The sequence below is a fragment of the Mandrillus leucophaeus genome, unplaced genomic scaffold (assembly GCF_000951045.1).
Source record: "Mandrillus leucophaeus isolate KB7577 unplaced genomic scaffold, Mleu.le_1.0 Scaffold160, whole genome shotgun sequence".
In the NCBI taxonomy this organism is placed as follows: domain Eukaryota; kingdom Metazoa; phylum Chordata; class Mammalia; order Primates; family Cercopithecidae; genus Mandrillus; species Mandrillus leucophaeus.
The window spans coordinates 3,882,289-3,908,001 of record NW_012101588.1 but is presented as its reverse complement, the minus strand read 5'-3'; the positions used below and the strand labels follow the sequence as shown (position 1 = coordinate 3,908,001).

Sequence of the window (25,713 nt, the reverse complement as noted above, 5' to 3'; positions counted from 1 at the left end):
GGTCTTCCCACCTCAGCCTCCCATGTAGCTGGGACCACAGGTATGAGCCACCATGCCTGGCTAATTTTCATTTTTTGTAGGGATGTGATCTTGCTGTGTTACCTAGGCTGGTCTTGAACTCCCGGCCTTAAGTGATTCTCCCACCTCTGCCTCCCAAAGGCTAGGATTACAGGCATGAGTCACTATGCCTGGCTTCATGGGTATTTTAATAAGAAATTAAAAGGAATATCAGGCATTATTAGTCTACTGCCAAATTAAAAGAAGTTTGATTAATACTTAACAAATTATCAGCCAGAATTTTATGTATCATGTGTCAATTATTATTCTAGTCCATGTCTTTTTACGTGTTTAAGAATATTCTTTATTTTCTGCCTTTTTAATTGTGTATTCTTATGCCATTCTTTCCCTAACAAAAACTGTACTTTCTATTAGACATTTCATATACAATTTAAACTATTTGAAGTGTTCTTTGTGCCAAAACATTCATAAAGGAATAATGTTTTAAAATTCAAACACTAACTATTAGATTTCTTTCTTAAGTATCTGAGCCTATTGAGGAAACTACAGTGGAAACAGAAGTCCCAAAAGGATCCAAAGAGGGCCTGGAAACTGAAAAATTATCTGAAACAGGTTAGACTGTAAAATGAAAGTAGTTAGTGCATAAAAGTACTTTCCATATTTTCTTATAATGGGTCCCTAATTTTAGGCATAGTAGGTGCTTCATACTTATTTCTTTCTATGTTGTATGCTAATCAACATTCATAAATATTTGGCTTACTCCATTAAAAGTGTATCAAACCAGATTATAACACTGGTTTTCACACAAATTTGTTTTATACATTTTTTATTAACAGTTAAAGTTTCCTTAAGAAACTCATGTTAATTATCCAAAAGCTTGAGTTTTAGTAACAGGTAAAACATACATCTACAGCAAATATAAGAACAAAACATAATTAAATTATAAATTTATGAATGTATATTGTTGCTTAGAATATTTTTTTCAACTGTTTAAAAATACTACAAAGTATAAGTTATTTTGGCAATATGGCTAAAGATAGGATATTTAAAGCCCCTTTTTTCTTTCCTTTGTCTTTTACTCAAAAGTTGTACTACCTGAGTTTCCAGAAGACTCTTATCCTGATGTTCCTGAAATGGAGCCATTTAAAGAGAAGATTAATTCTTTCATCATCCTCTGGAAACAGCTGGAAGCAACAATTAGTGAGGCTTACATTAAAATTTTAAACTTGGAGATTGCTGACAGAACTCCACAGGAATTACTTCAAAAAGTAGTTGAGACTATGGAAAGTAAGGGCTTTAATCATAACATTAATTATCAAGAGCAGGCAATAGTATTAGAAGCATTTTGAAACTTGAAAGCCTTCCTTGATGGTTTATGAAGTAAATGTTCAATATATCCAAGGCCGATGTATAAAATACTTAGCAATTATCACAGTGCAGGTCCTGACCAATCAGAACAGCCATGCGGTCCAAACACCTCTGGCCATACTGACCAGTTGTCACATAAGGAACTTACAAAGGCCTATTTGCATACATATTTAATCTAAGAGACTAATAATAATAATTAATTTTCTTAACCTTATAGTAATATGCTAACAACTTTTTTTGCTAAAAATATTTTCCCCAATGATTCTCTTTTTCTCTAGAACCATTTCAATATACTGCATGGGAGTTAACTGGGGAAGATTATGAGGAAGAAACAGAAGACTACCAGACTGAAGCAGAGGTTGATGAGGAGCTAGAGGAAGAGGAAGAGGAAGAGGCATGATTCTTTTATTTCTACTCATCCTCATTTGTGAAGTCATTGAAAATATGCAAATAAGAGTGGTAACTATCACTTTTGGACCCCAAGTGAACGGACATTCTCATTTGCACATACATTCTCCCTCTGCCTCAGCTTCACTTGACCCCCCTGAAATTCCAGGCTATGTAGTATGAAAAAAGACTCATGAAAAGATAAAAGGAAACTACATTAACTTTTTTACATGGAAAAAAAGTTTAAGTTTTAAATACGTAAATATTTTATAAATTTAGCGGAAGTGGTTGTTGTAACTAAAAGAGGCTACTTGCATGAAAATCATGAGCAGTGTTCTCAGTTAGGAGCAACCCATATTCAGGCCCCATCCACTCCCTTGGCATCAGAATTTGGACAACTATTCTCATTTGATAGCTGTCCAGTACAGACATCTATCAGTAATGAAACAGGAAGTGGTTCTTTTAATTTGAAGCTTTATAAATATTATGTTATTAAGTTATATAAACATAGACTTGTGATTAACTGGGTTAAGTTGCCTGACTTAAACCCAAATATATATGTGTCAAACTACAAACAATGTGTAGTGTGATTCTGATAACAGGTTTTAGTGCTTTATCACTAAGTAACTGGAGAGCCTTTCTTTGGGATTACTAAAGGATGTGGGTTTTGTCCCACTCAGATGCAGATTCTTTTCTTTCATCATCCATCATCTGCCATGTCTGCTGTTGTTCTTCTGTGTCCCACTCTGGCCCACCATAAAATGATCTCTGGTATCTGCAGACAATTATCAAGCGGGCTATAATACTCAAAGCTTATATTTTAAAGTATGGTCTTCATTAATAATATGTATATATTTTAAAAACCCTTCCAATTCACAGAGCATTGGGTAAGGTACTAACAAGGGTCTAGCCTTAGGAATGGGGAATAACTGGACCTAGCATAAATGAAGCTTTGGCCCCACCTATCAAAAAGCAAAAGCCAAAAGGATCAAACTGCTTCCAAGTAACCTGTGTCCAAGAGCAATGCTCAAGAATATTTATGGGAATGCAAAGTAAAATTATAGTAGCCACTGAACGATTGTGAGACCTGCAAACAGGCAGAAAAATATGACTCACATTGAGGAGAAAAAGTAATCAACTGAAATGGATTCAGAACTGACAAAGGTGTTCTTAGAATTAGATGACAAGGACAGTAAAACAGTTGTTATTCTATATGTTCAAAAAGTTAAACAGAGATATAGAAGATATAATAAATACTTCAATTGAACTTTTAAGATTGAAAAGTACAGTATATGGAATGAAATATATATTAATGGTATGACCGCAGTTTAGCCACTGCAAGAGAAATAGCAATAGAAACTGTCCAAAATGAAACAACAGAGGAAAAAGATTCTGAAAAAAAATGAGAAGAGCATCAGTGATCTGTGGAACAACTTCAAGCAGCCTATTATACAGAATGCTTGGGACCAGAAGTGTTTCTGATTTTAGACTTTTTCAGATTCTTGAATATTTGCACAATACATATCACTTGAGCATTTTTAATCTGAAATCCAAAATGCTACATTTTCTTTGAGTGTCAGATCACTGCTCAAGAAGTTTTAGAGTTTAGAGCACTCCAAATTTCAGATTTGGGTATAGGGGTTGCTCAACGTGTACATATAGTTCAGATCTACAAAAAGTATGCATGAGGGGGATTGAATAAATAATGGCCAAATTTTTTCTAAATCTTGAAAAAAAATTACAAGCTCTCAGATTCAATATGCCCAATAAATAAACATGCTCAAGCACAAGAAACATGAAGAAAATATTATAATAGCACCAAGTACATCATATTCAAATTGCTCAAAACCAATTTTAAAAATAAAGGAAAAAACAGATATGCCACATACACAGGGACAAAGATAAGGATGACAGCATATTTCTCATCAAAAACAACGCAAGAAGAGAGTGGAGCAACATCTTTAATGTATTGAAGGGAACAAAAAAAAAACTGTCAGCCTGGTGCGGTGGCTCATGCCTGTAATCCCAGCACTTTGAGAGGCCAAGGCGAACACATTGCTTCAGCCCAGGAGTTCAAGACCAGCCTGGGCAACATAACAAAACCCCATCTCTACAAAAAATACAAAAATTAACCAGGCATGGTGGCACACACCTGTAGTCCTAGCTACTCGGGAGACTGAGGTGGGAGGATCGCTTGAGCCCAGGAGGTCAAGGCATCAGTGAGCTGAGATCACATCACTGCACTCCAGCCTAGGCAACAGAGTAAGACCCTGTCTTAAAAATAAATAAATAAATACAAATAAAATAAAATTTAACTGTCAACCTAGGATTCTGTGTCCATTGAAACCCTCTTTTAAAAACAAGGGCAAGCTGAGCGTGGTGACTCACGCCTGTAATTCCAGCACTTTGGGAGGCCAAGGCAGGCAAATCATGAGGTCAGGAGTTCAAGACCAACCTGACTAACTTGGTGAAACCCCATCTCTACTAAAAATAGAAAAATTAGCCGGGTGTGGTGGTGTGCACATGTAATCCCAGCTACTCAGGAGGCTGGGGCAGGAGAATCACTTGAACCCGGGAGCCGGAGGTTGCAGTGAGATCGTGCCATTGCACTCCAGCCTACGCAACAGAACGAGACTCTGTCTCAAAAAAATAAAAATAAAAAAATAAAAACAAAGGCAAACTGAAGACTCTGTTAGACATACAAAAGCTGAAAGAAAGCAGTCAGACACAGGTGGCTTCCATGATGAATTCTGCCAAATCTTGAAGAAAGAAAGAAAACCAATTCCATACAAACTGTTCCAGAAAATTGAAGAAGAGAGAATACTTCCTAGTCATTCTATGAGATCAGCATTGTTCTGATACCAAAACCAAAGACATTAAAAGCAAGGAAAGAAAAACAAACTGCAGTCTAATATCACTCATTAACATAGATACAGACATTCTTAACAAAATTTAGCAAATCAAATCCAAAAATGCACAAAAAGACTAATACACCATGACCAAGTGGGACTTATCTTGGAAATTCAAGTTTAGTTTAGCGTTTGAAAAGCAATCAATGTAATTCATCATATGAAGAAACTGAGGGGAAAAAACGTGATCACCTCAATAGATACAGAAAAAGCATTTGACAAAATTCAACATCTATTACTGGTAGGAAAAAAAAATGAAGGGAACTTCCTTGGCTTGATAAAGGGTATCCACAGAAAGTTTCTAACTAACAGCTAATGTCATACTTAAGGGTAAAAGGCTGAATGCTTTTTTCCTAAGATCAGGACAAGGAAAGAATGTTCACTGTCACCACTTCTATTCAACACTGTACTGAAGGTTTGGCTACTGCATTCAGACAAGGAAAATAAATAAAAGGCATTCAGATTGAAAAAGAAAGACACAACTATCTTTATATATAGGAGATAAGATTTTCTATCGTGATAGGCTAAATAATGGCACCCCAAAGAAGTCCATGTCCTAAGCTGTGAATTGACACCTGTGAATGTTACCTTATACAAAAAGGGATTCTGTGGACGTGACTAAATTAAGGATCTTGAGATAAGGGAGTTATCATGGATTATCCACGTGGACCAATGTAATCACAAAGGTCCTTATAAGAGGAAGACAGGAAGTTAGAGAGAAGGTGCTTTGAAGCTGGCTTTGAAGATAGAGAAAAGGGCCATGAGCCAACCCTAGAAGTGGAGAGGCAGGAATGGATTCTCTCCTGGGGCCTCCAGGAGGAATTAACCCTGTCAACAAATTCACAGTAGCCCCATAAAACTCTCTGGGCTTCTGATCTCCAAAACTGTAAGAAAATACATGTTTGCTGTTTAAAGCCACTACATTTGTGGTAATTTGTGTAAGCAGCATTATGAAATTAATACATCTATGTAGAAAAGCCAATGGAATCAATGAAAAAGCTACTAATGAATTTAGCAAAGTTTCAGGACATAAAATCAATATACAAAAATCAATTTTATTTCTATATGTAAGCAATAGACAATCAGAAATTGATTTTTAAATGCCTTTCAAAACAGCGTCAAGAAATGTAATACAAAGGGATAAATTTAGCAAAAGATATCCAAGAACAATACACTAAAAACTAAAAATTGTGCTGAGAAAAATAGAAGAAAGCCTACATAAATGGACGGATAGATATACCATGGCTGAGCATGGTGGCTCACGTCTGTAATCCCAGCACTTTGGGAGGCCGAGTCAGGCGGATCACTTGAGGTCAGGAGTTCAAGGCAGCTTAGCCAACATGGCGAAACCCCTTCTCTACTGAAAATATATAAATTAGCCGGGCGTGGTGGTGTATGCCTATAATCCCAGCTGCTGGCAAGGCTGAGACACAAAAATCGTTTGATCTCGGGCAGTGAGCCAAGATCGTGCAACTGCACCCCAGCCTAGGTGACAGAGTAAGGCTCCATCTCAAAAAAGAAAAAAGAAAAAAAAAGTAGATATACCACGTTCACAGGTCAGAAGACTTAATATTGTTATATCAATTGTCCCCAAATTTATCTACAGATTCCATATAATCAAAATTTAAGACCCAGCATACTGTTTGGTAGAAACTTATAAATTGATCCTAACATTCATTTGAAAACGCAGAGTACTTAAAATAATGTAAACAAATTTTAGAAAGAATAACCAAGTAAGAGAATTAATACGTTTGATTTCAAGATTAATTAATTATAAAGTTATAGCTATCAAAATAGTGTCATTGGCACAAAACAGCAAATAGATTACTAGAACACAGGGAGTCCAGAAATAGAGCTACATATATATGGACAATTGATTATTGACAAATCTACAGGGGCAATGTAGTGGAGAAAGGACAGTCTTTTTGACTTTTTAATAAATAGTGCTGGAACAATTGGAGATCCATATGCATAGTGAACTTTGAACCAAACCTCACATGATATACAAAAACTAACTTAAAATGTATTATAGGCCTAAATGTAAATTATAAAACTATAAAACTTCTGGAAGAAACCTACGAGAGAATCTTTGAGACCTTGGATTAGGCAAAAATTTCTTAGACATGACGCCAAAAGCAGAATCCATAAAGAAAAAAAATGATAAATTGGCCTTCATCAAACATAAGAACTAAACTATTTTTAAAAAAAAAAAAAACACTGTTAAGAGAATGAAAAGACAAACTTGGATAAAATATTTGCAAATCACATATCTGATGACAGTCCTTATATCCAGAATATATAAAGAACTCTTAATACTCAAAGAGAAAACAAACAACCCATTTTTAATGGAGAAAAGATTTTAACAGACACCAGATACTTCACCAAATAAAATACACAGATGGCTAATAGGTACATGAAAAGATGTTCAACCTCATTAGTCACTAAGGAGGTGAAAATTAAAATCACAGTGAGACACTATTAGATAACGATTAGAATGCCTAAAATCAAAGACTGACCATACCAAGTGTTAGCTAGGATGCAGAATAACTTGAATTCTTATATACAGCTCATGGGAATATAACTTGGTACAATCACTTTGGAAAATAGTTTGGCAGTTTCTTAAACAGATAAATATACATCTACCATAGCAACCAGTCCTACCACTCCTAGAGATTTATCCCAGAGAAAGGAGAGCACATGCCCATTCAAAGACTTGATGAGTAGTCACAGCAGCTTTATTTGTAATGGCTCCAAATTGGAAACCATTCAGTAATTCATCAACATAGGAGGAGGGGTGACTGCTGTCTCTGTGAACCAGCAGACTTAGCCTCTCCTCTTAGTAACTCTGAGGAATCCAAGCAGCCCAGATGAGTGGGTTTCCCCTCAGCAAAACACACCTGCTCCACCAAGGGACAAAGTACTTCTTTAAATGGGTCCTGCTCCCTGTGCCACCCAATTGGGTGAGACCCTCCAACAGGGGTTGTTAGATACTCCATACAGGAGCGATCCTACTGGCATCAGGTTGGTGTTCCTTAAGGTCAAAGGTCCCAGATGAAGGAGCAGGCACCCATCTTTGCTGCTCTCCAGCCCCCCCAAGTGACATCTTCAGTCACGGGGGCAAATCAGATGAGTAGTGCCTGAACTGAACTCCCAGCAAGCTGCAGCAGCCCTACAGAAGAGGGACCTGACTATTGAAAGGAAAACAAACAAGCAGAAAATGACAACAACAGCATCAACAGCAACAAAAAGGCCCCCACAAAACCCCATCCAAGGGTCAGCAGCATCAAAGACCGAAATTTGACAAACTCACAAAGATAGAAAGAATCAATGAAAAAATGCTGAAAACCCAAAAGGCCAGAGTGCATCTTCTGCTCCAAATGATTGCAACATTTCTCCATCAGGGACATGGAACTGGATGGGTGAATTGACAGAAGTAGGCTTCAGAAGATGGGCAATAAAAAAATTAAGATGAGTTAAAGGAGCATGTTAACCTTGATAAAAGGTTAGATGAATTACTAACTAGAATAATCAGTTTAGAGAGGAACATAAATGACTTGATGGAGCTGAAAAACACAGCATGAGAACTTCATGAAGCATACACAACTATCAACAGTCAAATTGACCAAGCAGAAGAAAGGATATTGGAGTTTGAAGACCACCTTACTGAAATAAGACATGCAGACAACAATAGAGAAAAAAGAATGAAAATGAATGAACAAAGCCTCCAAGAAATATGGGACTTCCTAAAAAGACCAAACCTATGATTGATTAGAGTACCAGAAGGAGACAGGGAGAATGGAAACAAGCTGGAAAACACACTTCTAGATATTATCCAGGAGAACTTCCTCAATCTAGCAAGACAGGCCAACATTCAAATTCAGGAAATACAGAGAACACCATTAAGATACTCCATGAAATCAACCCCAGAACACATAATCATCAGATTCTCCAAGGTTGAAATGAAGGAAAAATTGTTAAGGGCAGCCAGAGAGAAAGGCCAGGTAACATACAAAGGGAAGCTCATCAGACTAACAATGGATCTCTCAGCAGAAACTCTACAAACCATAAGAGTCTGGGGGCCAATATTCAACATTCTTAAAGAATTTTCAACCCAGCCAAACTAAGCTTCATAAGCAAAGGAAAAATAAAATCCTTTGCAGACAAGCAATGCTGAGGGATTTCATTACCACCAGGCCTGCCCTGCAAGAGCTCCTGAAAGAAGTGCTAAATATGTACTGGAAAGGAAAAACTGGTACCAGCCACTGCAAAAATACACCAAAATATAAAGACCAATGACACTACAAAGAAACTGCGTCAGCCAGTGTGTAAAATAAGCAAATAGCATCATGATGACAGGATCAGATTCACAATACTAATCTTAAATGTAAATGGGCTCAATGGCCCAATTAAAATGTACAGAATGGCAAACTAGATAAAGAGCCAAGATCTATTGGTATGCTGTCTTCAAGAGACTCATCTCACATGCAAAGATACACACAGGCTCAAAATAAATGGATGGAGGAAAATTTACCAAGCAAATGGAAAGCCAAAAAAAGCAGGGATTGCAATCTTATTCTCTGACCAAATGGACTTGAAACCAATAAAGATCAAAAAAACAAAGAAGGCACTATATAATGGTAAAGGGAACAATTCAACAAGAAGAGCTAACTATTCTGAGCATACGTGCACCCAATGCAAGAGCACCCAGATTCATAAAACACATTCTTAGAGACCTACGAAGAGACTTAGAATCCCACGCAATATTAGTGGGAGACTTTAACACCCCATTGTCAGTATTAGATCAATAAGACAGAAAATTAATTAGGATATTCAGGACTTGAACTCAGCTCTGGATCAAGCGGACCTAGTTGACGTCTACAGAACTCAATACCCCAAATCAACAGTATATATATTCTTCTCAGTGCCACATGGCACTTATTTTAAAACCAAACACATAATTGGAAGCAAAACCCTCCTCAGCAAATGTAAAAGAACTGAAATAATAACAAACAGTCTCTCAGACTGCAGTGCAAGCAAATTAGAACTCAGGATTAAGAAACTTACTCAAAATCACACAATTTCATGGAAATTGAAAAACCTGCTCCTGAATGATTCCTGGGTAAATAATGAAATAAGGCAGAAATCAAGAAGTTCTTTGAAACCAATGAGAACAAAGAGACAATGTACCAGAATCTCTGGGACACAGCTAAAGGAGTGTTAAGAGGGAAATTTATAGCACTAAATGCCCACATTAGAAAGCTAGAAAGATCTCAAATCAACACCCTAACATCACAATGAAGGGAGCTAGAGAAGCACAAGCAAACTAACCCAAAAGCTAGCAGAAGACAAGAAATAACTAAGTTAAGAGAAGAATTGAAGGAGATAGGGAAACAAAAAAAACCTTCCAAAATATCAATGAATCCAGGAGCTGGTTTTTTAGAAAATTAACAAAATAGACCACTAGCTAGACTATTGAGAGAGAGGAATCAAATAGATACAATAACAAATGATAAAGGGGATATCACCACTGACCCCACAGAAATACAAACTGCTGGGCCGGGTGCGGTGGCTCACACCTGCACTCCCAGCACTTTGGGAGGCCAAGGTGGGCAGATCACCTGAGGTCAGGAGATTGAGACCAGCCTGGCCAACATAGCAAAACCCCATCTGTACTAAAAATACAAATATTATCTGGGTGTGGTGGTGCATGTCTGTAATCCCAGCTACTCGAGAGGCTGAGACAGGAGAATAGCTTGAGCCTGGGAGGTGGAGATTGCAGTGAGCAGAGGTCATACCATTTCACTCCATCCTAGGCTACAGAATAAGACTCCATCTCAAAAAAAAAAAAAAAATAGAAAAGAAATACAAACTGCCATCAGAGAATACTATTAACACCTCTACGCAAATAAACTAGAAAATCTAGAAGAAATGCATAAATTCTTGGACACATACACCCTCCCAAGACTAAATCAGGAAGAAGTTGAATCCCTGAAAAGACCAATAACAAGTTCTGAAATTGAGGAGGTAATTAATAGCCTACCAACCAAAAAAAGCCCAGGATCAGATGGATTCACAGCTGAATTATACCAGAAATACAAAGAGGAGCTGGTACCATTACTTCTGAAACTATTCCAAACAATTCAAAAGGAGGGACTCCTCCCTAATTCATTTTATGAAGCCAGCATTAGCCTGATACCAAAACCTGGCAGAGACACAACAAAAAAAGAAAGCTTCAGGCCAATATCCCTGATGAACACCGATTCAAAAATCCTCAATAAGATACTGGCAAACCGAATCCAGCAGTGCATCAAAAAACTTATCCACCATGATCAAGTTGGCTTCATCCCTGGGATGCAAGGCTGGTTCAACATACACAAATCAATAAATGTAATCCATCACATAAACAGAACCAAAGACAAAAACCACACGATTATCTCAATAGATGCAGAAAAGGCCTTTGATAAAATTTAACATCCCTTCATGTTAAAAACTCTCAATAAACTAGATATTGATGGAACATATCTCAAAATAATAAGAGCTATTTATGACAAAGCCACAGCCAATATCATATTGAATGGGCAAAAGCTGGAAGCATTCCCTTTGAAAACCAGTACAAGACAAGGATACCTTCTCTCACCACTCCCATTCAACATAGTATTGGAAGTTCTGGCCAGAGCAATCAGGCAAGATAAAGAAATAAAAGGTATTCAAATAGGAAGAGAGGAAGTCAAGTTGTCTCTGTTTGCAGATGACATGATTTTAAGATCTAGAATACCCCATTATTTCAGCCCAAAAACTTGAACTGATAAGCAACTTCAGCAAAGTCTCAGGATACAAAATCAATGTGCCTGAATCACAAGCATTCCTTTACACCAACAGTAGGCAGGCAGAGAGTCAAATCATGAATGAACTCACATTCACAATCACTACACAGAGAATAAAATACCTAGGAATACAACTAACAAGGGATGTGAAGGACATTTTCAAGGAGAACTACAAACCACTCCTCAAGGAAATAAGAGAAGACACAAACAAATGGAAAAACTTTCCATTCTCATGGATAGGAAGAATCAATATCATGAAAATGGCCATACTGCCCAAAGTAATTTATAGATTCAGTGCTATTCCCATCAAACTACCATTGACATTCTTCACAGAATTAGAAAAAACTATCTTAAATTTCATATGGAATCAGAGAAGACCCTGTGTAGCCAAGACAATTCTAAGCAAAAAGAACAAAGCTAGAGGCATCATGCTACCTGACTTCAAGCTCTGCTGCAAGGCTACAGTAACCAAAACAGCATGGTACTGATGCCAAAACAGACATATAGACCAATGGAGCAGAACAGAGACCTCAGAAATAATACCACATGTCTACAACCATCTGATCTTCAACAAACCTGACAAAAACAAGCAATGAGGAAAGGATCTCCTATTCAGTAAATGGTGCTGGGAAAACTGGCTAGCCATATGCAGAAAACGGAAACTGTATCCTTTCCTTACACCTTATACAAAAATTAACTGAAGATGGATTAATGACTTAAATGTATAAGCCAAAAGCATAAAAAACCCTAGAAGAAAACCTAGGCAATACCATTCAGGACATGGGCATGGGCAAAGACTTCAGGACAAAAACGCCAAAAGCAATTGCAACAAAAGCCAAAATTGACAGTGGGATCTAATTAAACTGAAGAGCTTCCACACAGCAAAAGAAACTATCATCAGAGTGAACAGGTAACCTGAAGAACGGGAGAAAATTTTTGCAATCTACCCATCTGACAAAGGTCTAATATTCAGAATTTATGATGAACTTAAACACATTTACAAGAAAAAAACAACCCCATCAAAAAGTAGTCAAAAGATATGAACAGACACTTCTCAAAAGAAGACATTTATGTGGCCAAAAACATATGAAAAAAAAGCCCAACATCACTGATCATCAGAGAAATGCAAATCAAAACCACACTGAGATACCATCTCATGCCAACCAAAATGGCGATTATTAAAAAGTCAGAAAATAATAGATGCTGGTGAGGCTGTGGAGAAATAGGAATGCTTTTACACTGTTGGTGGGAGTGCAAATTTGTTCAATTATTGTGAAACACAGTGTGGCAATTCCTCAAGGATCTAGAACCAGAAATACCATTTGACCCACCAATCCCATTACTGGGTATATACCCACAGGAATATAAACCATTGTACTATAAAGACACATGCACACGTATGTTTATTGCAGCACTATTTACAATAGGAAAGACATAGAACCAACCCAAATGCCCATCAATGATAGACTGGATAAAGAAAATGTGGTATATACACACCATGGAATGCTATGCAGCCATAAAAAAGAATGAGATCATGTTCTTTGCAGGGACATGAATAGAGCTGGAAGTCATCATCCTCAACAAATTAACACAGGAACAGAAAACCCAACTCACATGTTCTCACTCATAAGTGGGAGTTGAACACTGAAAACACATGGACACAAAGAGGGGAATAACACACACCAGGGCCTGCTGGGGGTAAGAGGAAGGAATGTAAAGGATGGGTCAATAGGTGCAGCAAACCACCATGGCACATGTGTACCTATGTAACAAACCTGCACATTCTGCACATGTATCCCTTTTTTTTTTAGAGGAAATAAAGAAAAAACTAAAAAAAAATTATAAGAACTTGAAAGGATTTTACCCCAAAAAAAACAATTACTAAAATATGGGCTTAGGAAGAGAGATAAAAACTAAACAAAAATAATAGATGGGGGAGGCTTTATAGGTCATTTCTTACATACACCTTCATTGATTAGATAATTCCGTGTATTTTTTGAACATCATAAGAAAAAAATCATTATTTTCCAGCTCATTTTGAAGCTTGCTTTTGATTTTTTTTTTTTTTTTTTTTAGACGGAGTCTCACTCTGTCACCCTGGCTGGAGTGCAGTGATGTGATCTCGGTTCACTGCAACCTCCACCTCTCCGGCTTAAGCGATTCTCCTGCCTCAGCCTCCTTAGTAGCTGGGATTACAGGCACATGCCACCACGCCTGGCTAATTTTTATATTTTCAGTAGAGAAGGGGTTTCACCATGTTGGCTATGGGCTTGAACTCCTGACCTCATGTGATCCACCCACCTCGGCCTCCCAAAGTGCTGGGATTACAGGCATGAGCCCTCGCACCCAACCAAAGCTTGTATATTCTGATATAAATATCAAATAAAAGTAGTAAAAGGAAAGGTTAGTCTCATTTTTGCACCTTTATAGAAAGTTGGTTGTATCTTGTTTTGTGCAAAGAAGTATGATGTAAATAAGTATGTAAAGTATTCCATTTGTATTTTTTAAAATACTATATTTGTGGCTAAATATATATCTATTTTTATAGGTATATTGGTAGGATTTTTTTAATGAGTCTGGGAGATAAAACTATTAAGAATGCTAACATAGTACTGGAAGAAAAAAGGTGAAAGGAGATTTTCACTTTTTATACATTGTAATGTGTTTTGAATATTTTTACAGTAAGCATATATTTTATATCATAAAAAAATTTTTTTAATGTATTTCCCTTGCTTTAAATAAATTGAAAGAATCCTTAAAGGACTTTGCACATATTTTCTTTATCATAAAAGAAAATACATTTTACACTTTCAATTGAGCTAAATAGGATATTTCCAAATTATTATTTGATCATATATCCACTTAATAGCAAAGTAAATTCTGAGGCATCTCTCATTTAATTTGCCATGGGTAAGAAGTTGTGATCTTGACTCAGCTTTTACTTTTAGGGAAAAATTCTATTTTAGAAACTGACCTCACAATGACCCAGCATCAACACATTCTGGAGTTTTTCATTACATCTATGTTGGTAGAGGCCTGGGGGCACCTTCATTCTCAGTGCTGCTTTATTTTCCTCATGAAAATAGAGAAACTTAGGATGTGCACTTAGAGTAATGTATGAGAAACTGATTTTTAATTAAAATAATATAAGGACTGGCCTTTTGTGGATTGTTTTCAAGTTGCTACAGATTAAATATTATTCAAGAAGCATTTTTAAAAATTCTCTCCATCAAAATACTTTTTAATTTAATGTTCTCCAAACTTTGAATAACGTTTCTAGGGTGAAGAAAAAATTAAGGAGAGAAAGAGGTATTTGGGAGACACAAAACACTTTTGTCCAGTAGTCCTCAAAGAAAACTTCATCCTACAACCAGGAAACACAGAAGAAGCAGCCAAGTATCGAGAAAAGATCTACTACTTTTCAAGTGCTGAGGCTAAAGAAAAGTTTTTGGAGCATCCTGAGGACTATGTGGCTCATGAAGAACCACTGAAGGTGAGACAGTATTCCTATCTTAATGATTGCTCCCACAGGATTTTTTCAGGACTGATTACCAATCACTACCAATTTACTTAAGGGTGAAGTTCCCAATCTGATATTACAACATAAAGAAAATATCTAAGTTCAAAGAACAACTTTTTGGAATATAACATAAAATAATTATCTATTTTGATTTCTGTAGTAATTACTTGTGTCAAACCAGCACTTAATATCTGCCTTTTAGCTGAAGTAAAAATAAAACAAAACATAAACAAAAACAAACCCCACAGCTGGATGAATTCCTTACTATAGCGAGGCCAGTCATGCTAGTTAGTCTCTGAGAGCAGAGCAGGATGATGGTCTTCTACAGGATTTTGGAGAAGAGTGGAATTCAGGGATTGGTGAACTTTCAGAGGCATAAGTGGGTTGACATCTATGGAAGTAAGATTAGTGACACTGCTATTGACTGGTTCACACTCAGAATTGTTATAGGGGTAAGTCCATCCTGATTGGTAAGTTTCAAGAGTGAGGGCTGACACTGGTTGGTTGGATTGCAAAAATGTGTTTCCTGAAGTGAGTTTACCCTGATCAATTAAACCAATTTAAAATTGGTTGAGTGGCTATTGTTACCATGGCTATCCAATAGTCATTTTTTAGTGGAGCATTGTTATAGAGGAGAAGGACACTTTGGTGAATCTTCCCTGGACATTTTTCTGTTACAGCTTTGGCTGACTTTCTCAAAACACTCTCATCATAAGCAGATGTTACTTCTCTTTGGCCCTCCAGAAGCTCAACAAGGAAAATGCATTGAGCCTCAAAAGACCAACTGTTGCCATGACCTTTGTGTTTGACCAGTCCACTTTTGCTTTGACTGGACCACTGCCACCTCTTGTTGACCATTGCTTTGATTGTGCTTTGTCTTCAGGATCATACTGATAAAGCCATGTTTCATCTCCTCTACAATTCTTCAAACAAATGCTTTAAGATTTTGATCCCATGTGTTTAAAATTTCCATTGAAAGCTCTGTTTTTGTCAGCAGATGATCTGGGTGCAACAGTTTTGGCAATCATAGAGTAGAAACTTTGCTCAACTTTAATTTTTCAGTCAGAAAACTTGTACACTGAGTCAACCTAGATGTCTAGGCGTGTTGGCTATTGTTTCTGCTGTTAATCATCAGTCCTTGTCAATTGGGTCACAAACAAGATAAATTTTTTCCTCACAAATTTAAGTGGGTGGTGTGCTGCTACAGGCTCCATCTTCAACATTGTCTCGTCCTTTTTTCAAGCAAATTGTCCATTTGTAAACTGCTGATCTCTTTGGGACATTGTCCCTAGAAACCTTCATAAAGCATCAATGATTTCACCATTTTTCTTCCCAAGCTTCACCATAAATTTGATGTTTATTCTTGCTTCAGTTCTAGCAGAACTCATGTTGCTGTGATCTATTGCCTTGTTTTACATCATACTGATGTCTTATCTTTCTTAGTGCTTCAAACTAGATCCTGTTCAGACATGTTATAACAAGTTCATATGAGTTTATTTGATGCAAAAAAAAGTGAAAAGTGAAAAAAAAATTATTTTCATAATATGCATTTTCTGTCAACTTTTTGAAGACCGCTCATATTTTTAGATTTTTGAGGAAACTCCATACTGTTTTTCATAATGGCTGTCCGACTTTACATTTCCACAACAGTGTACAAGTGTTCCCCTTTCTTCACATCCTCACCAGCATTTGCTATTTTTTTGCCTTTTTGATAATAGTCATTCTAACAGAGGTGAGATGATATCTCACTGTGGTTTTGATTTGCATTTCCCTGATGATTAGTGATGTTGAGCATTTTTTCATATACCTATTGTCCATTTGTATGTGTTCTGTTGAGAAATGTCTGTTCAGGTCTTCTTTTCCCCATTGTTAAATCAGAATATTTGTTTTTTTTGCTACTGAGCTGTTTGAGTTCCTTATATATTCTGGTTATTAATCCCTTGTTGGACGGATACTTTGCAAATCTTATCTCCCATTCTGGAGGTTTTCTCTTTACCATGTTGTTTTCTTTGTGATTCAGAGGTTTTTTAGGTTAACGTAATCCTATGTGTCTATTTTTGCTTTTATTGCCTATGTTTTTGAGGTCTTACCTGGAAAAATCTTTGCCCAGACCAATGTCCTGTAGCACTTCCCCAGTGTTTTCTTCTAGCAGTTTTATATTTTCAGGTCTTCCATTTAGGTCTTTAATCTGTTTTGAGTTGATTTCTGTATATGGTGAAAGATGAGGATCTAGTTTCATTCTTCTGCATATGGATATCCACCTATCACAGCACCATATATTAAAGAGACCATCCTTTCCTCCACGCATGTATTTGGTGCTTTTGTAGGAAATGAGTTGACTGTAAGTGTTTTGACTTTCTTGAATTATTTTACTACTGTGCTATGCTCTAGCTCCCTCGGATGGGATTACTGGAGCAAGATATATATATCACAATGTATTGCCTTATGACTTCTGATAATATCAGTGCCTTCTTAAAATGAACACATGGAACTAAGCACTTCTGTATAATTTGGGCCATTTTCATGAACTTCAAATTTTATACAGTGCCCATGAGACTACTGAAGTATGTGGGTGGTTGTGCCCTCACAAAGAAGCCCCAATCCACTGGTGTTGGGGGTCATTTAAGGACTGTGGCCATTTATCCTTTTCTGTTGTTGTTTTCAACTGTAATTTCTGCTTAGTCTGATTTGCTGTTTGTGATCTATTGCCTTGTTTTACACAAATCCATTTGGATAAGATCCTGAAATCCTGACTGTATTTCCATAGTTTTGCAAAGCATAAAATGAACGGGGTTTTCCAGAAGCATTTCCCTTCCCTACCATAGGGTACCTGAAGACAGTCTGAGCACCAGACAGCCCTAGTTGCCAGACGTTTAACTGATGGATGAGTGAGATGTTAAGCCAGCAGTTTTATCACTGAGAGGTTTAAAATGTGATTTAAAAGTATGGTGTGAGGCTGCAGCTATATAATTTCATGTCATTCTAGTTTTTCTCCTTCCCCTTGCAAAAACTCCAGCTCCTTTGAGGCTTATCCTACTTGGATGTATCAACAAGCCCCATTCCTCCTTGCTGCTATCACCTACCAATTTCTTAGTATTTCCTCACAATCACAGAAGACTTAGCTGCTGCTTCATTCCAGTGCTCACCATTGTTCTTGACAGTTTCAGCATCCCATGGATGATCCATATAACATGAGTCCTGAGATTACTGGAATAAATGGAGAAGGCTCTAAATTTTTCTTGTTAGTGGGCTTTCTGTTTGATTTATTTTATTATGCTAGGAACGTATCTTACCATTCTGTATTAACTAAAACTTTTGTCAAAAACAAAAATAAGTAAACCCTATTTTATTAAATGCCTTTTGGCATATGATACCAAGATAATCGTACATAGTTGTTGGTGCTCTCTGAGGACCAGTATTGATGGAATTAATTATGTTAATTGAAATCCTAATGTCTAAGCATCCTTGAGTTCATGATGTGATCATTCCTACCCCATCTTAGGGAGGGCAGTTAATAAGTCTTATGTGTTCTAAATTACTGAAAACTGCTCTTCCTTCTCTCTCCCTTTATCCCACCCCTCCCTGACCCACCCCCTGTGGCAGGCTCCTCCATTGAGAATATGCCTTGTCGGCCCCCAGGGCTCTGGCAAAACTTTGTGTGGAAGACAGTTGGCAGAAAAATTAAACATTTTTCACATTCAGTTTGAAGAAGTTCTTCAAGAAAAACTACTACTCAAAACTGAAAAGAAAGTGGGACCCGAATTTGAGGAAGATTCTGAGGATGAACAAGCTGCCAAACAAGAACTTGAAGAGCTTGCAATTCAGGCCAATGTCACAGTTGAGGAAGAAAATACAAAAAAGCAGGTAGTAATCTCTTTTTTTTGTTTTTTTGTTTTGTTTTGTTTTTGCTGTTGTTATTGTTATTGTTTTTGAGACAGGGTCTCCATCTGTCACCCAGACAAGAGGGCAGTAGCACAATCACAGCTCACCAAAGCCTTATCTTCCCCGGGCTCAGGTGATCCTCCTGCCTTGGTGTATTAGTCCATTTTTACACTGCTGATAAAGACATACCACGACCAGGCAATTTACAAAAGAAAGACATTTAATGAACTTACAGTTAGGTCCACGTGGCTGGGGAGGCCTCACAATCATGGCGAAAGGCAAGGAGGGGCAAGTCACATCTTACATGGATGGCAGCAGGCAAAGAGAGAGCTTGTGCAGGGAAACTCCCCCTTTTAAAGCCATCCGGTTTTGTGAGACTTATTCACTATCAAAAGAACAGCATGGGAAAGGCCTGCCCCCATGATTCAATTACTTCCCACTGGGTCCCTCCCACAACATGTGGGAATTCAAGATGAGATTTAGGTGAGGTCAGTCAAACCATACCACTTGGCCTCCCAAGTAGCTGGGACTACAGGTGTGCACCACCATGCCTAGCTAGTTTTGGTATTTTTTGTGGAGATGGGAGTCTTGCTATGTTGCCCAGGCTGGTCTCAAATTCCTGGGCTCAAGCCATTTACCCACCTTGGCCTCCCAAAGTGCTGGGATTACAGGCATGAGCCACTGTGCGTGGCAGTAGTAATCTATGCAGACAGCTGTGCTTACTGGTGTTACTCTGGGGAAGTAGTAGTATAAAACTCTATAAAGTTTCTAAGAAGAGAAAAAAATTAGCCCATAAAAGTCATTTAAAGAGTCATATTCGTCATGTGCTAAATAAAAATCTTCCAGCTCTTCTAGAATATAAAGTACTGAGTTTTATATGACTCAAAAAAAAATCAGAAAAACTTTCTTTGACAAGGCTGTTGTATAGCATTTATTTGAAAGTATGATATTTGGTGTATCTGACTTAGACAATATAGTTTTCCACTGTTGTGTTCTCTGATTTCTATCAAATAGCATAAAAATCTGCCCCAGCCTTAGTGGAGATCTCAAAATATTAATTTCTAATGATGCCTTATCAGAAAGTTTATACTGTATTAATCTGTTCTCTCATTGCTATAAAGAAATACCTTAGATTGGGTAATTTTTAAAGAAAATAGGTTTAACTGGCTCGTGATTCTTCAGGCTGTACAGGAAGCATAGTGGCATCTGCTTGGCTTCTGGAGAGGCCTTAGAAAACTTACAATCATGGCGGAAGGTGAAGGTAGAGCAGACACATCACATGGCCAGGGCAGGAGGAAGAGAGAGTGAGGCAGGAGGTGCCACACACTTTTAAACCACTGGATCTCATGAGCACTCACTCACTACAGTCATGGCAGTACCAAGGGGGGAATGGTGCTGAACCGTTCATGAGAAACTGCCCCCATGATCCAATCACCTCTCACCAGACCCCACCTCCAACATTGGGGATTGCAATTCCACATGAGATTTGGGCGGGGAAACAGATCCAAACCATATTAACCTCTTACATGGCTTCTATCTGGAGTTATACAATGAAAGTTCTTAATAGGCCATTTGTTCTCAAATGATCCAAGTGCCGTTAAATGTAACGCTCAAAGTTGAAGGAGGATTGGATAGTGAGTGACATATGGTGTTCTAGTAGGTAATGAATACCTCTTCAGACATATTCTTTTTTCTTTTTGAGACAACATCTCCCTCTCTTGCCCAGGCTGGAGTGCAGTGGTACAGTCTCGGCTCACTGCAACCTCTGCCTCCTGGGCTCAAGTGATCCTCTCACCTCAGCCTCCTAAGTAGCTGGGACTACAGGCATGCAGCAGCATGCCGGGGTAATTTTTGTGTTTTTTGTATAGATGAGATTTCATCATGTTGCCCAGGTTGGTCTCAAACTCCTGACCTCAAGTGATCCGCTCACCTTGGCCTCCCAAAGTGCTGGGATTACAGGCATGAGCCACCTGTGCCTGGCCTTCGGACATATTCTTTAAATGTTTTTCACCTATATTTATTAGCGTTCAGGAGAAACTGATACCCTCCTAATTTAAAAAATGTATATTGGGACAGGCACAGTGGCTCACACCTGTAATCCCAGCACATTAGGAGGCCGAGGTGGGCGGATCACCTGAGGTCAGGAGTTAGACACCAGCCCGGCCAACATGGTGAAACCCTGTCTCTACTAAAAGTACAAAAATTAGCCAGGCATGGTGGCACACACCTGTAATGCCAACTACTCAGGAGACTAAGTCAGGAGAATCACTTGAACCCGGGAGGCAGAGGTTGCAGTGAGCCAAGATCTCACCACTGCGCTCCAACCTGGGCAACAGAGCAAGACTCCGTCTCAAAAAAAGAAAAAAGTATGTCAATCCAGATTTTTAAATTTAACAAGTTTAGATTTTAAAGTGCAACAAATATCTCCCGCTCGTCTACAGTTTTTTGTTTGATTTTCTTTTGCTGTTTTCTGAATCATTTAACTTCTCAGAAAGCAATTAAGGTATTTTATTTCTAGATAATAAAATTAATCCTACTTCCTGGTAAGCAGTAGTTTATCATACCTCATCTATTCAGTTTTAGAATTTTGGATGACAAAAGTACTCTACAAAAGTAGCTTCATTTTTGTAAGAACTGTTGTTTTTTACTGTCCATTCAAGGGTGATCCAACTTCAGAGAGAATTGACCTGAGTTAATTATCACAATGCTTTCTATTTGTTATTATGTTATAATCCTCATCTAGTTTGTATTTCAGATGGCTACCTGTTTGGCTTATCCCATGATCAGCATCTAGGTTGGAGAGAGAATACCGTATAATTATAATATAAATAACAAAAATCAGTTAAGCCTTATAGGTGTGTGTGTGATAAATTGAAAAAGGTTTAACAAAAAGTAATGAGATATGACCCCAAGGCCATGTATGAAAATCAATATTATTACTTATAATTTATCTTAGCTATAGTAAATATTATTTACTATAGGTTGATGCAAAAGCGGTTGTGTTTTTGCCATTACTTTTAAGGCAAAAACTGCAATTACTTTTGCACCAACCTATATTTCTAACCACATTAAATAATTGGTTTAAAGAAAATAGCTCAAATTTTTAAATGTTTACAAGCAACACTACGAAAAAGACCTCAGAGAAAAATAACAAGTCTCATTCTAATCAACTATGTAATACTGTATTGTTTATGAATATAGATTTTGGGGTTTTCTAAATTGATATTTGTACATATTTTTGGGGTATATGTGGTATTTTGTTACACACATAGAATGTATAAGGATCAAGTCAGGGTATTTGTGATATCCATCACCTTGAGCACTTATCATTGCTATGTGTTGGGAGCATTTCAAGACCTCTCTTCTAGCTATCCTGAAATATACAATACATCGTTATTAACTATAGTTTCCCTCTGTGCTATTGAACGTTAGAACTTACACCTTCTATCTAACTGTATCTTTCTACTCATTATCCTGCCTCTCTTCATCTCTTCTATCCCTACCATACACCCTTCCCAGCCTCTGGTAACTTTCATTCTACTCTCCACCTCCATGAGGTCCACTTTTTTAGCTTTCACATGAGTGAGAACATGAAATTATAAGCATAGAGTTTTAAAACTTGTTTTATTTTCTGATTTTTGTTTTTAGCTTCCAGAAGTACAACTTACAGAAGAAGAAGAAGTAATCAAATCAAGTCTAATGGAAAATGAGCCATTGCCTCCTGAAATTCTTGAAGCAATACTTTCTGAGTGGTGGCTTAAGGAACCAATACGGTATCTTAATTTATATAGAGTTGTGTATTTATTTGCTTTTATTTGTTTTATTATTAAAAGTTAAAAATGTAGTTTAACATACATTTAAGAATTTTCTGCTTTGTATTCATGTAAGCTGGTGACTTTTCATTTGAGATACACATTAAAAACATCTGTAAAGTCTTTAAAAATACCAATGCCAGGACCCCACACCAAAATAATTGAATTCAAATCTCTAGGAGTGTGAGCCTGGGATATTTTTCAGTACTCCCAGGTTATTCTAAAATGCATTTGTGGTAAAACTGTAAAAGCCTAAACAAAGTAGCTAAATATTATGCACCATTAAAATTTGGTGCATAAATTTTATTAAATTTTGGTGCCTGGTACAGGGCCAGGCACGGTGGCTCACGCCTGTAATCCCAACACTTTGGGAGGCCAAGGCGGGAGGATCACCTGAGGTTGGGAGTTCAACACCAGCCTGACCAACAAGGAGAAACCCTGTCTCTACTAAAAATACAAAATTAGCCGGGTGTGGTGGTGCATGCCTGTAATCACAGCTACTCAGGAGGCTGAGGCAGGAGAATCACTTGAACCTGGGAGGCGGAGGTTGTGGTGAGCCGAGATAGTGCCATTGCACTCCAGCCTGGGCAACAATAGTGAAACTCCATCTCAAAAACAAAAAAAAATTATAATAAATAATTTGTAATAGCATGAGAAATGTATTACATAAAGTTAAGTTAAAAAGAAGATGTAAAACTATAATATATTAGAGAATGCACACATGAAGAACCAACTGGAAAGAAATAAAACAAATTTTTAATAACCTCTGAGATGTGGGATTATGGATAATTTTTGCCTTTTTATGCTTTTCTCTATTTTTTCCATTTTTCTATAGTGTGACATTGCTTTTATAACCAAGGGGAAAATAATACATTTTGAAAAGGTTATTGCATTAGTCCTGGAGAGATATACTAAGGGGCTTGAACTAAGGGGGAATGGCAGAAATAGAAGTGTGAGGACAGAGGAGGACATGCCAGGACTTACCTATTAAACATAAGAAGCAAGAGGGAGCCAGGGGAGAGGGCCAAAGGTCTCTAACAGGTAGTACCTGAGTACGAGTGGGTCAGAAGGAAGAGCAGTTTGGAAGGCTAACAGTATGATTTTTGATAGTACAATGTGTGTATAATTCCAGAAGGGCATTCAGTTGGAGAAACTCCACAGCTTTTTGAAAATTCGGAACCAAAACTCAGAAGAGAGGTTGGGTATAGAGGTAAAGATTTGGAAGTCATTGACAGAGAAGTGACAGCAGGAACAGTAGGAATGAAATTGACCCTGCCAGAAGAGACCAGACTGAAGGCACCTCTAAAGAAAAAAACACATATATTATGGCCAGTATATGGAAATTTGCCCCCTTAATAAGAAAGGAAAATTCACATTTTTGAACTAACAACTTTGAAGGCTGAAACTGTCAAATGTTTGTGAAAGTCCTATTTGTATTAAGAAAAAAATATATATTTAAATATAAATATTAAAAACAAACCAAATTTCAGATAAGCAGGAGAAACAAATTCTCACTCAAATGGGGACCAGTATTGACTCTCTCAACTAAACAAAGCCAAGTTTTCAAACTTGATTGTTTTATAAGTGCTCACTAATTAAAATGTATTAACGTTCCAGTTTTTTTTTTTTTTTTTTTTTTTTTTTTTTTTGAGAAGGAGTTTCACTCTTGTTGCCCAGGCTGGATCGCAAGGCATATTTTCCTAATTCTTAAAGTCTCATCACACTTGGGCAAGTTTGACAATCCCATTTGAATATAATTATCTTGCCCATAGGAACCAAGATACATACATTAACAATTGTCGTCGGTTACAAGGAGACCCAGGGAAGTGGGTATGGGTTGTCTCATGAAAGGAAGCACTGTTAGGAGAAAAACTGCCAACAGTGAGGGCTCCCACTACAAGTGGGCTGGCCAGGTGTAGTCTTTAAATAAAGAGTACCACATTCACTAGGCTGGGCACCCCCTCAAACAGAGAACTTATTTTCTCTTTTCCTATGGCCTTCTCACAACTTCTAGTAAACTTTCAGTTAATAGTAATTGTAAACTGATTGACTACAATTTTATATTATAAATATATGTGTGAAATATTGTAATTTTAATCCAATTTGATATATTTTGAAAAAGAAATGTCACATATACAACTAGAAATATTAAAAGAAATAAAAGATAGTAGAGTAAATTTTTAAACTATTCATTACATACAGAAAGTTGATATTTATCAATACATTCTTTTACTTTTTTTCTTTTAAAATATTTAATTGACAAATAAAGATTGTATATATTCAAGGTGTACATGATGATTTAATATACCTTGTATAATGATCATTACAGTCAAATTAATGAACATGTCCATTACAATATTTTAATGAAATAAAGTAAATTATGAAAATTTCCACCAGTTCCACAGGTTTTATATTAGACGGTTTCCCACGATATCCAGAAGAGGCCCAGTTTTTGGGGGATCATGGATTTTTCCCAGATGCAACTGTTTTTATACAAGTTGATGATCAAGATATTTTTGATCGCCTCCTTCCTGCCCAAATTGAAAAGTGGAAACTAAAACAAAAGAAGAAATTAGAAAGGAAGAAACTGATCAAAGACATGAAGACAAAAATCAGGGTATGTGTCTAGCAAAAATGCATTGAATAAATCTGTTCAGCATCTGTTTAGTGATCTGTTATAAAGTGATCTTCACAAAAAAATACAGTTTTCTAATTTTAATACCACAGTAAGCATGAAACATTTTTCATCAAATATTAAGACCATAATAAGAGTTAAGAGTTATTTCAGGCTTTTGTGGTAATCAATGTGTTAATGCTTCTCTCTTTATGGCAAATAAAAGATAGTGGTAGTACCAAGGCTTCCCTCTCCCAGACATGGGAGCAAAGTGGAAGAGGTAACAAACAGAGATTTGAAACACAAAGAAGTAAAATTTCAGAGGTCTTTTTCACTGCCCCTAGAGCGATGACACCATACATCAAAGCCATGCGAGCCT

General features: G+C 37.1%; 1 protein-coding gene across 1 annotated transcript in view; it reads left to right on the top strand.

Annotated features, from left to right (window-relative positions):
* Positions 1–25,713, top strand: part of AK9 (adenylate kinase 9) — a 183,559-nt gene that overhangs the window by 117,742 nt on the left and 40,104 nt on the right. The window contains exons 22-28 of the mRNA XM_011975968.1: positions 541–630; positions 1,105–1,305; positions 1,665–1,780; positions 14,787–14,999; positions 18,630–18,890; positions 22,557–22,681; positions 25,118–25,337. Of these exons, the coding sequence (XP_011831358.1) occupies positions 541–630; positions 1,105–1,305; positions 1,665–1,780; positions 14,787–14,999; positions 18,630–18,890; positions 22,557–22,681; positions 25,118–25,337 (1,226 nt within the window). The remainder of the gene's footprint in view (positions 1–540; positions 631–1,104; positions 1,306–1,664; positions 1,781–14,786; positions 15,000–18,629; positions 18,891–22,556; positions 22,682–25,117; positions 25,338–25,713) is intronic.